The sequence below is a fragment of the Brettanomyces bruxellensis genome, chromosome 1, assembly GCF_011074885.1.
Source record: "Brettanomyces bruxellensis chromosome 1, complete sequence".
NCBI classification, from domain to species: Eukaryota; Fungi; Ascomycota; class Pichiomycetes; order Pichiales; family Pichiaceae; genus Brettanomyces; species Brettanomyces bruxellensis.
Window position 1 is genome coordinate 103637 of NC_054682.1, and position 12228 is coordinate 115864.

The 12228-nt window shown below is 41.7% G+C and overlaps 4 protein-coding genes across 4 annotated transcripts; 2 read left to right on the plus strand and 2 right to left on the minus strand.

Moving 5' to 3' along the window:
* Positions 1 to 1569: 1569 nt before the first annotated feature.
* BRETT_001506 (uncharacterized protein) lies at positions 1570 to 3519 on the minus strand (the record flags this gene model as incomplete). Its single annotated transcript, XM_041280056.1, has 1 exon — positions 1570 to 3519. The coding sequence occupies one exon, from the start codon at positions 3517 to 3519 to the stop codon at positions 1570 to 1572; it is 1950 nt and encodes a 649-aa protein (XP_041134558.1).
* Positions 3520 to 5106: 1587 nt separating this feature from the next.
* VPS4 (Vacuolar protein sorting-associated protein 4) lies at positions 5107 to 6444 on the plus strand (the record flags this gene model as incomplete). Its single annotated transcript, XM_041280057.1, has 1 exon — positions 5107 to 6444. The coding sequence occupies one exon, from the start codon at positions 5107 to 5109 to the stop codon at positions 6442 to 6444; it is 1338 nt and encodes a 445-aa protein (XP_041134559.1).
* Positions 6445 to 6823: 379 nt separating this feature from the next.
* On the minus strand, positions 6824 to 7363 carry BRETT_001508 (uncharacterized protein; the record flags this gene model as incomplete). The annotated part of the gene is made up of 1 exon (XM_041280058.1): positions 6824 to 7363. The coding sequence occupies one exon, from the start codon at positions 7361 to 7363 to the stop codon at positions 6824 to 6826; it is 540 nt and encodes a 179-aa protein (XP_041134560.1).
* A 1060-nt stretch (positions 7364 to 8423) lies between these two features.
* On the plus strand, positions 8424 to 11899 carry BRETT_001509 (uncharacterized protein; the record flags this gene model as incomplete). Its single annotated transcript, XM_041280059.1, has 2 exons — positions 8424 to 9442; positions 9550 to 11899. The coding sequence occupies 2 exons, from the start codon at positions 8424 to 8426 to the stop codon at positions 11897 to 11899; spliced, it is 3369 nt and encodes a 1122-aa protein (XP_041134561.1).
* Between the last annotated feature and the right edge of the window lie 329 nt (positions 11900 to 12228).

Sequence of the window (12228 nt, forward strand, 5' to 3'; positions counted from 1 at the left end):
ACACAATCTTAAAGATAGATCAATCATATTGTCTTCACCAGACAATTCAATTGTGAATTACTTGTACCGAACGATTCAAGGATTTCACCATTTCCCTAAATGGCCGAGATTAGGGTTATGTCTAATATTGGGTTACGTATTCTAAGCCCATAATTATTCATTTGTGTGCTCTATCTAACTAATTAGCACAGCAATCTACATATTGGTTTGATTTTATCTACTAAAGACATCAAATTTATGAGGTAACGCATTTACCTAAGTGTATTCAATAGGAATCTGAAGATTGAATTTGCGATTGGATATGCCAATATATAGTACATTTGGCCATTGATTTTATTGTTTGGTCACTGAATTCTGGATTTTATTAGTTTAGATATTAAGACGACGTATTGATTTTCCAGTTGATTTGTACGGTACTTCATCTAGTGCATATGAGCATTCAATCTAACATTTAATCAGGTATTTCTGACAAATTATCAAATGCTGAATATATTTATTATTCTCAATTTATTTAGGTTTGTCTACCTCGTGTATACAGTACTGAATACTTGAATATACCAAACTTGTAGATATTTTGACTATTGAATATGCTAGACCACTGAATATACTGAACTACTGAGTATATTGAACTTCAGTATGCTTAAGTACTGAAACACTATTTTGATGAACTGTTCAATTGATTTTGTAAGTGGTACATCAGATCACTGAGTACATTTTAAAAAATATATTCAATTATTAACTTAGTAAATCTACCTAGTAACTGAATACATATATTCGGATGGATCTGCTCAGCCTATTGATTTGGTACAGCTCATTAGTACATCGATGACTGGAGATACTGAGTAACTGAATGTACTGTTTGATGAAGTCTGTTGATTAAAGGTGAAATCTAACTAATGGATGCAAGTACTGAGCAGGGTTTGGGAATACATTCAAATTTACAAATTCTCTGCCAAATACCGTTGATTATAATTGTGTTCAGTAAATATACAGAAAGAGCTAATTACGTACACCCTAAATAATTTCCTGACAACATTCATATAACTTAATCCACCAAACCTACGCTAAATATAGACAAACAGACTAATGCACCTTACTCATTAACTGCATTTACCCTAAATAGAGCAAGCATACTAATCCACTATATTCACCCTAAATAAAGCAAACACACTAATCCACCAACTTCATTTAGCATAAATATAGACAAACTGACTAAATAGTCCATTAACCACATTCACCCTAAATAAAGCAAACTAACGAATCCACCAACTACATTTACCCTAAATAAAGCAAGCATACTAATCCATTATATTCACCCTAAATAAAGCAAACTAACTAATTCACCAACCACGTTTACCCTAAATAAAGCAACCCCTCTAATCCACCCTAAACAAAAACAATCCACCAACTACATTCACCCAAATATAGACAAAACTAACGCACAACCACAAGCATGAGAAAGAACAAATATAAATTGAAGATAAAGAGACAACAAAAAACAAAAATCGGACAACAAAAATTCAATATACAACAGTAACCAAAGTATATATCTAATACAGGGAAGCCGGATCACAAGGCGACGCGCTCCCAGCGCCAGATCCGGGCCTTGCAGTCACCAGATCCAGTGGCAAAGAAGCCACCGTGCATTCCACGGGAAGTGGACATGACTGGGGAGACGGCAACACTTATGACGGAATTCCGGTGGCCCTGGAGCATAATGTAGGGCTCCCCAGTAACCTTGTCCCAGAGAATGACGCCGCGGTCCTTGGAACCCGAGAGAACAAACTGATCGTCCGGCGTGCAGCACACAGAGAGCACAAAGTCCTTGTGGCCAACGTAGGTGACCTCGCAGTTGGATTTGGAAGAGGCCCCCTGCTGTCTCTGGAGATCTTTCAAGGACCACAACTTGACGGTGCGGTCAAGTGAGCCCGAGAGGATCTGGTGGCCGTCGTGCGTGAAAGTAACCGAGTAAACGGAGTCCATGTGGCCGTTTCCGGCCCCGCTGGCGGAATCCAATCTCTCCACCAAAAATCCTTGATTTGCGTCCCAAACACGCACCGTGCGGTCCAAGGAGCCCGCGGCAATGAGTTTCCCATCCGGAGAAACGGCCACGGTGGTCACACCGTCCTCAATTGAGAGTGTGAGCGAGCACTGGCCCGTGAAAACGTCCCAAATCCGCACCGTGCGGTCTCCAGAGCCCGAAACGAGTTTCGTGCCGTCCGGGAAGAAGTCCAACGAGTAGATATCCTGCTCGTGGCCCCGCAAATACTTCACCACTGTGCGGGTTGCCAAATCCCAGATCCGGATGATCTTATCCTCGGCACCTGTTGCCAAGTACTTGCCATCGGGCGAAAATGCAACACTCCGGATGTACAAGTCACCTCCGTTCGCCGAGTTCGCCGAGTTCCCGCCCTCGTTTGCGTTTGCGTTTGCGTTTGCGTTTCCGTTTGCGTTTCCATTATTTCCTGCGTTTGCACCGCCTGCACCCTCGTTCGCACTCGAATTTCCACCGTCACCGTTCGTCTCGTCGCTCAATCGGGCAACCAAGTCACCTGTCTCCACACTAAACACCTGGGTGAGTTTGTTGCATCCAGTGGCCAGAAATTTTCCATCCTTGGAAAACCGCACGCAGCAAACAACCGACGTGTGTGCAAAGGAATGCACGAGCGAGATCTCCGCCCGCTTCGGCACGCTTGGGTTGTACACCTCGTAATATTCCGCGTGCTTCTTCTTGTAGGGGAGAGTGTTGTACGAGTCGAAATCCTCCAAAAACTGCGGAATCGGCTTGTTGTGCTCTGCCCGGTGCAACTGCACCTCCTGCGACACTGCAGCCACCTCCCGGGGCTTTTCCTGCTCGCCGGGGCGGTCGCCTGCCTCGTTATGCTGCGTGGCTGCTGCCGGGGCCGCTTTCGGCCGGGCCACCGGAACCGCTTGTGATCCCGCCGGAACACTTCCGGCCACCGGGGCAACCGCGGCCGCCGCCGGTGTCACCGGGCTCGTGGTTTTTGTCACGCCACCGGGCACCCCCAAAATATGTGGCGCATAACCGCGGGGCGAAGTGGCCGTGGGGCCCCCGGTGAGATTTGGAGGCCGCGCGAGCACCGGCGAGGCCCCCGGTGCGCCGAATCCGGCCTGCTGGGGCTGGTTTTGCTGTTTTTGCTGTTTTTGTTGTTTTTGTGCATTTTGTACATTCTGCACGTTCTGCTGCTGCTGAGTTTGCTGCTGCTGGCTCTGCTGCTTCTGCTGCTGCTGCTTCTGCTCCAAAAGACGGTCCCGGCTCTCAAGATCCTGCTTTAACCGCATAATCTCCTTCTCATAGGCATCTTTCATCGTCCGGTGTGCCTGCTCCAACTCATACACGGTGTTCCTTATGCTGGCCAGCTCCTGGTGCTGCTGATTAATCTTCATCTCATATTCCTGATGGTGGTCCTTGTACAGAGTTGTCTGCCTCGAGAGATTGTCGAACTCCTTCTTCACTGCCTCTAGAAGCTCATCCAAATGTGTCCGATCCTGCTGCATTCTTAGCTTGTTGTCTTGGCTGCTTACCTGCTCTTTGCGACGCGTCGTTTTGGCGTCTGTTGTTCCGCTTGGTGCTCTTTCTCCACTGTCAAAGCTTTCTGCTGAAAAAAGCTATCTTTTTTTTTTCGCACTTGTAAATATCCAGCTCAGTCTCCAATCCTGTGCCTCAACCAATACGTTTCAGTCCACTTTCGCAGCTGTTTCACTCCTGGTTTCCGAACGGATGCAAATGTGTTACCTTGTTCCGGTTTTTGTCTTGCCTAGGAAGAAGAATAATGACCGCAACATGAAGCGATAATACAAGTTAATTTTTTTTTTTTTTTTTTTTGAAGCCTAATGAAAAGGTGTATACGTTTTAATTTTTTTTCTTATTTGTTTTTTTTTCCTTTTCCTTCTCCCTGTCCTGCTGAAAAAATGAAATAAAACATAATGAAGCACGGAAAACAACAGAAAAGTGAAGTAAGGAGAAAAAATAAAAATAAAAAGTAAATACATAATTGCAACTTTTTGACGGGGCGAGGAATTTCAAACCTGAATAATGCATAAGATGAGCGCTAGTGTGAGTTAACCTAAAGCGGAAGTGTCCGTTGCTATTGTCCGAATGAACACGACCACGACTCACATTTGTGCTCAATTACAATTGCCTTGTGCAGCCCACATTATTCGGACAAACTATCGTACAATAGTTGTCCACTCAAAAACTTCTATTACCATCTGCACATCCGCATTTTGCACAATAGTATCGCGGTTGCTGCGGAATTATGTGCTGATTCGAGTTGTTGAAGCACAGCTTCAACCCTGGGCTTTAGAAAAATGACCTTCATACAAGAATGGCAATTTCTGCGTGGTCTCGAGGCCTCTGGTCTCGATTTTTTTCAAATTTTTTGTGCTATGAATTTTTGTGCTGTAAAGTTATTTAAATTATGAATTTTCTTCGGATTTGCTTGAATTTTGTATCTAACTCAATTATGACTTCTCAATTATTATTTTCTTTCAATCATAAATGCTTTTAATTTCTTTTAGTAAACTCTTCCCGCTTTCTTCTGTTTCCTTCTACTTTCACCTGTTTTCTTCCTCTATCTCTATTTCTTCTTCTCTCTCTATTTATTCTTCTCTCCCTATTTCCTCCTCTCTCAATTTCCTCCTCTCTCAATTTCCTCCTCTTTCCCTTTAATTCTCACGTAAGATCTCTTCCTTCACCATGCTCTTCTTTATATTTCCCCTTATTTTGACTCATCACCTCATAAATTCCTTATTTTCGCGTTTGTATTAATTCCCCAACGCCAGTCTGCCGTAGATTGTTATGTGTTCACCTATTTTTTCCCCCTTTTCCGCGTTAACTCATACTTTAAAATACACTAGCAATGCGAGCAATGCATCCTTGCACATGTATCACATTGTTTGCATCCTTGCACCCGTTATGTGCTTTATCTATTTTTTTTGCGTTCCCATGTATCAGATACAGCCCCAATCTATCTCTATCACTCGTAACTTCCTCTGGTCTGCCGTACTTTTCGTTTTCAAAAGGTACAGGAACGGGTTCGAACCACATACACAAGCAGCAAAAGCGAGAAAAAAAAAGCACAGATGTCCAGCACAAGCGAGTTTTTGGACAAAGGTGTGGATCTAGTGAAAAAAGCCATAGAGGCAGATAGTGCCGCCAGATATGACGAGGCTTACAAGCTATACTACAACGGATTGGACTACTTGATGCTCGCGCTGAAGTATGAGAAGAATCCCCGCTCTAAAGAAACGATACGTGCGAAATTTACAGAGTACTTGACGAGGGCCGAGCAGCTCAAGGAGCATTTGGATAAAAAAGGCCAGGAGGACCAAACTGGAGAGGCAAGTGCGTCATCCGGGTCGGTCAAGGCGAAAAAGGCAGATGCAAATGCCGACGGCAAGGATTCGGACGATAGCACAGATGCAGAAACGAAAAAACTTCGTGGTGCGTTGGCCGGATCGATCATGACAGAAAAACCAGACGTGAAATGGAGTGATGTTGCCGGTCTCGACCAGGCCAAGGATGCATTAAAGGAGGCGGTGATCTTGCCCGTGAAATTCCCGCAACTATTCACCGGGAAGCGGAAACCGGTGAGTGGAATTCTCTTGTACGGCCCACCGGGAACGGGAAAGTCGTATTTGGCCAAAGCTGTGGCCACAGAGGCCAACTCGACCTTTTTCTCGGTCTCGTCGTCCGATTTGGTCAGTAAATGGATGGGTGAGTCCGAAAGATTGGTGAAGCAATTGTTCCAAATGGCTCGCGAGCAAAAACCTTCCATCATCTTCATCGATGAAGTTGATGCCTTGTGCGGACCCAGGGGGGAGGGAGAGAGCGAAGCTTCTAGAAGGATAAAAACCGAGCTCTTGGTCCAGATGAACGGTGTCGGAACTGATTCCACCGGCGTTTTGGTTCTTGGTGCCACCAACATTCCCTGGCAACTCGATCCGGCCATCCGGAGACGTTTCGAACGCCGAATTTACATCCCACTCCCCGATGCCGAGGCCCGGGTCGAGATGTTTAAGCTCAATATTGGTGACACACCCACAACTTTGACGCCGCAGGATTATCACACCCTTGCACAACTTACAGACGGCTATTCGGGCCATGATATCGCCGTTGTGGTCAAGGATGCGTTGATGGAGCCTGTGCGGAAGATCCAGACCGCCACACACTTCCGTAAAATAGAGAAATCAGACTCTCAAGACTCGAATTCAAGCCCAAGATACCAGCCTTGCTCTCCTGGTGCACCTGGGGCTGTCGAAATGAACTGGATGGAGTTAGAAGGAGATCAGTTGCAGGAGCCTGATCTCACCATGAAGGATTTCATAAAGGCTGTCAAGACCAACAAGCCAACTGTCAATAAAGAGGAGCTCACGAGGTTTGTTGAGTTCACCAACGATTTTGGTTCCGAGGGAAATTAGTTGATTTAGATTCTGTGATACATTATGAACTGCAATTTCTGGACGATGTTAGATGCTTGACGCATGCCCACCGGTTTATTGATTTCTCGTTTTATTGACTTTATTTAATTCGGTTTCTCTTTTTCTTCTTTACAAACTGGAAAAAGCAGTCCTTTATATAGTTGTAAATTGTAAGTCCGGGGAGAAAAAAAAATTACGAATGATAATAATAATAATAGATTTCCTATTCAGGAGAGTGCCCTTTTCCTTCGCAGGCATGCCCGAGAGGCATGGAACTCGGCTATTTCTCCCGAATCAGTAAGCAAAGACCGTATTCACCCCATATGCATACATCGAAGGTAATGTTAGACTGAATCCTTCGATACCAGATCGCATCCCCTTATTTGTATTGTGCGATGTGGTTACTAGTGTCCACAACCTTCGAACAGTCAATCTGAATAAGAACCAATGCAAAGTCGTCTCCCTCCATAAAAGCTTTAGCCTTTGGATTACGTCTCAAATGTTGGTCTTTGTAATAATTAAACTCTTTTCCGTCTTTTTTGTCGAGGAACTTGAACACGTGTCCCGATAGTGTGCAGCTCAATTCGCTGACCTCAGCCTGGTTCAGCCTGTGTAAAAGATTCAAGATACTGTCCTGATTGGCAGTATCACTTGTCACCCAATCATGAACCAATATAGAGCAGCGAGGATTTTTCACCAAGTTCTCATACTTCTCTGTGTTTTTATTCGTAGCAAATAGAATCAAGTACTTCGGTTGCTTCGCGTCTGAAGACTTGAAACTCTCCTCTGGTCCAATAAAAGTGTAGTTCATGAGACTAACATGAGGTATATTATCGGAGCATGTAGCCAAATGCAAGAAATTCGATTTCGACAATCGTTCCAGCACGTCTTTCGGTAGTGGCCCTGTTGCTGTACTCATTTTGCTATTCTTCTGATGCTTTTTTAAATTTTGTGCTTGTTTATCCGAGAATGCTAAAAAATGATGATGCTCTTCAGCTTGGTTTTCATTTTCAGGGAGATGGGGCGGGGAAAATGAGACTAAAAAATAATGGCAGTTTTTTTTTTTTTTTTGATTTCTTTTTCGAAGGAGCAAAACTACCTGATGCACTGCTTCCACTGTCCTTTTTTATACATAGAACGAGGTGTGCATTAAAAACGCCACATATCATAATTCATGCATTTCAATTACCGGTGCTAAAGGCCATATCATAAAATTCTTTGGAAATCACCTCTTAAAACTTGCAGTTAGTACTGGGCTTATCCATAAATCGTGGTGCATATGTTCCTCCTCTCAATGGGCCTTTAACATCCTTACATATATATGATGCGACGCGATTTTTTTTTCTCGCTTTACACTTTTGCTTCTCCCTTTTTCGAATTAGGATAGAGATTCTGGTCAGAAAACAACTGCCAACGAAAAATGTGCGTGCATGCTTGTCGGCCAAAAAAATTACATGTATATCAAAAAAATAAGACGATTTAACGTGAATTTCTCCCAAACTGAAATAAGCGCCTAATCAGTTTTATTTATCGATTACAGAAAAAGAACATTATCATTGAGTTTAGCCTCCAACACAGTTTAAAAGTACATCCACTCGTGTTTTCTTTTACAAGTTATATCACATTTCTTCGTTTCATCGTTTGCTTGGACAACTGCTTGATGTTCTTCTTATCAAGAACATAATTGAAGACTTTTTTTTTTTCAAGGCAGTGATATATCAACATTTCATATTAAAGATAGGAGTGTTTGAATTTGTTATAAGGTAGCATCATTTAATAGAATCATCGCCACAACTGTGATTCGCATTTGTTGGCATAGTTTTGGAGAAGGGACATCTTTTCCAGGAGTACTGATCACCCGACTTTATTAGTGCATTCTCTACGTCAAGGAATCTATTTGTGAGGTAACATTTTATTTCTAGCCTTTGGCGTGTTACATTTTAAATTATTCTTATTATTATCTTCTCGACAGAATATAGATGATTAGATTACCTGTTTCGGCGGGAAAAAGTCATTTCATCGACAGTACAGGTTTAAACGGCATGCAATCGGATGACGATGAAATACTTAGTATGGTTCCAGGATCCAAGATGAGGATAATCCAGGAGACACAGTCTAGTGTATCTTCACGTTCAGATAACAATTCTGGATCCGCAGAAGGTACTCAGGTGGAAAAAAAGGCTGAAGAGACTAAGGAGCATATTCCAACGTCATCATTATTTGTTTCCGATACACAAACCCCTGATGGAGATAGTGGTAACCTACAGGTTGCCGACTCAGGTAAAAGTGATTCACCAGCATCGAAAAAGAACTCGCAGAAAAGCTTTGGGCAGCTATTTGTTCCGGCGGGAACACCCGAAGAGGCACATGATGACATCGAAGATGGTTCTTTAAATGATTCTGATATATTATTGGACAGTAGTTCAGACGAACTAGATCATGTGTTTGATGGATCCGTTCGCACAGTTCCGCTTGGAAAAAGTAAGCCATTGCGTGTTGAACGTGCATTGTTTGAAGAAGGAGCCAAGAGGAAAAAGGAAATGAAGAAAGCAAATGTTCAAGAAGAAACACAAAAATTTTTGAAACAACATCTTTCGTTGAAGAGTAAGAAGGAGAAGATTAAGGAGAAGATTAAGGAGCCTGTGGATGTGGATGTGATACTTTTAGATGACGATGATGAATATGATAGTGGTAGTCATATTACTAAGAAGGACGATGATAAGAGCAAGAATGATGACTACGACCAATCCGAATATATTATAGACCTTGATTTTTTGGATGATGATCCTGATAGCGATAACAAAGCTCCGGGGAAGGTGAAAAATGATACGACAGTCAAGCAGGATGTTGTTATTAATGCTTCAAATGATGTGGATAAAGCGACAGAATCCAAGAAAGAGAATTTAGAGAATAAAGCCGAACCTGCTCCAATTGAAAAGCATACAAAGGTGAATAAATCATCGAATGATAAGACTGTCAAAAATAGTAAGGTCGAATCGTCAGGAAAAGGAAACAAAAGTCACAGCCTTAAAAATGAAAAGCATACATCCAAGGTGAATCATTCGTTAAATAGTAAGGATGCGAACGTGAATAACACGAAAAAAGTGAAAAGGTTTCGTCAGCTGCTAAAAATACTCAAATTTCAATGGATTCGAAGCACGTTGGTGATACATTAAATGGTGCAAGTATTTTAAGGGAAAAGGAATCTTTTCATAAAAAATATTCATCAAACGAAAAGGATAGTTCAAAAGATAAAACCACCTCAGAGGGAAAAAAGAATTCAAATTCGCAGGGAAAGGATAAAGTTCCAAAAGATAAAAACAGCATAACTAAAAATTCAGTTATAAAATCTCTAATCTCTGACTTTCCCTCTGTTTCTGATGACAAGGATGAATCTTCGGAAACCGTTCATAGTAATGATTTGGAGATATCAGATTCCGAGGAAATGTCTGTGGACAAAAATGTTCGGGCTCCTCCCGGTTTTAAAAGCAGTTTGGAACAAGAAAAGGAAGGAAAAAAAGGTCCGAAAGATACAGGTATCTCCAATAATGGATCTTCCAAAGATAAAGATGTTAAGAAGACTACGGAAAAGAAGTCAGCTTCTAAGCCTGTGTTTTTTAACCATAAAAATGAAGAGAAGCATCATGGAAGAAAGAAGCAGAAGGATTCTACGAAAAATAATGTTTCTAAGACAAGTAATGGTTCCTATCCAGCCCCGCTGTCTTCTAGAACAAGAAGTGCAACTAGAAAACCAGTGGTTATAGATTTAACGTCAGAGGATGAAATTGAGACGTTAGATTCTGAAAGTGATGAATCAGAGTCACAAGAAGAAGTCGATTCAGACGGGCCGATTGTGAAAAATGCTGAGGGTGTTGAATTAGATGGTAGAGTTAAATCACTTTTAAAGCGATTAAACTATTCAAAAAAGGAGCCGTTAGATGTTCATTCTTTTCTCTCTCTTCAAAAGAATGATAAAAATAGTACCATTCAGAAAGAAAAAGTTATTCCTCACAAAAGTGAAGGACGGATTCAGAACGACCTATCTGCATCCAAAGGGCATTCCTCTAGGAAAATGCATACTTATAAAGAGAAGAGGAGTGAATCACATCACAAGTTGGCGGATTCAAAGGCAGATAATACAAAGCAGAAGCACTTGAAACAATCTAAATCAAGTCATAAAAAAAAGCCGGAGGTTGCACCAAATAAGAAGAAGAGAAATTTAAAAGACAATTCTGTTAAAATTGCTAGAGGAGGAAAAAAGAATACTGGAAAAAAGAATGTAACGTACTCAGATATTGCCAGTTTATTGCGACTTCGTACCTCTAAAGGAAAGAAGGCAAAACCGGCAAAGCAAAAAACACCTCCGAAAATTGTCAAGCGTAAGCAAAGTAATGCACCTGTCCCTGTTTATTCTACATCGTGTATTCACTGCCTTATACGTGGAAGAAGTCGATATTGCAATCGGAATTATCCGTGTGACTTCTGTGAAAAGGATTCGCTCACTTGTCGTTACCCTAGAAGTTCGCGCGTTATTAATCAGCGAGAAATTGATAGCTATGCAAAAATGCTTTCTCTTCAAGATTTAGGCATTGAGATTGAATCTTTGGATAGTACTTCATCCAACGATAGTGAAGTTGTGACAGAACGGAACGAAAATGTTGCAATCGAAAAAGCTATACGACTTAAGGATGAGGCAAATCACGGCATATTAAAGGGCAAAGCGAAACGCACCCATGGAAAAAAGAGAAAAAGAGCGAAAGCAGGATCTGAAAAGCCAAAAAAGATGGCCAGGAATGCTTTGAAAACATCAAATCATAAGAAGCAAGCTCTCGAAAAGCAACACAGTAGTTCACCTGAATCGATTGATGATGAACAATTTGTGGATGCATCGAATGAAATTTCTGATCCGGGTGAGGATGCCGATGAAGAAGATGATGATTTTAGAAACGAAAATGGAAGTACGGACAAGAAGGATAAAAAAGTGAGAAAGTCAACCAAAAATGTCAAAAAGGGAAGGAAAAAGAAAACTACGAAGAAAAAGAAAAAGACTGTTGCCGAGGTTCTCGGTCTTGACGAGGATGAAGAAAATGAGGAGGTGATGAAAGAAATAGCAGGATCGAATAAGCAAGCTTTACAAATGCTTCATGAACTTAGCTTTGGGAGCAGGGATTTGCGTGAATTATTTGAAAGATATGGTACGAGATCAAAAAGACAGGCAACGAGGGAAAACTATATTGATATTCCAGAGGGAAACGAATCCGATCTTAGTGAAGGTGAGAAAGCATACAAAAAAGCTGAGGATGCTGCAGAACCACTTATTTTGAGTGAAGATGAAACTGAAAGAAGAATGCTTCGTGGTCAATTGCCGCCTACATTTGTAGAGTCAATGCGACAACAACAACAACCGGCTTACAATAGCGATCAGTCTGATGATTTTGGTAGTGACTCAAACTGATCGTTACAGTCAAAGATTTGGGGCTTCTATTTTTTTTGGTACCTCAAGTCCAGAATTTATCTTGATTGCCTAATCGAGTATGTACGCTGTTTCAGATGCTGAATGCGGTGGTCGGAATTTTTTTGTCATTGCTCGAAACATCCTTGCACACGCGTTTTTTTCTTTCGGGATATTGTGCGGGAATAGCATTAATTAAATGTTGATTATGCGATGAGATTGTTCGGTATTTTTTTTTTTGTCTCTCCTTCGTTCTTTGAAATTCAGGGATGATGTATGTATACTTATAGCTGGCGCACACACTTTAAATTGAATGTATAATTAGTTGCCCG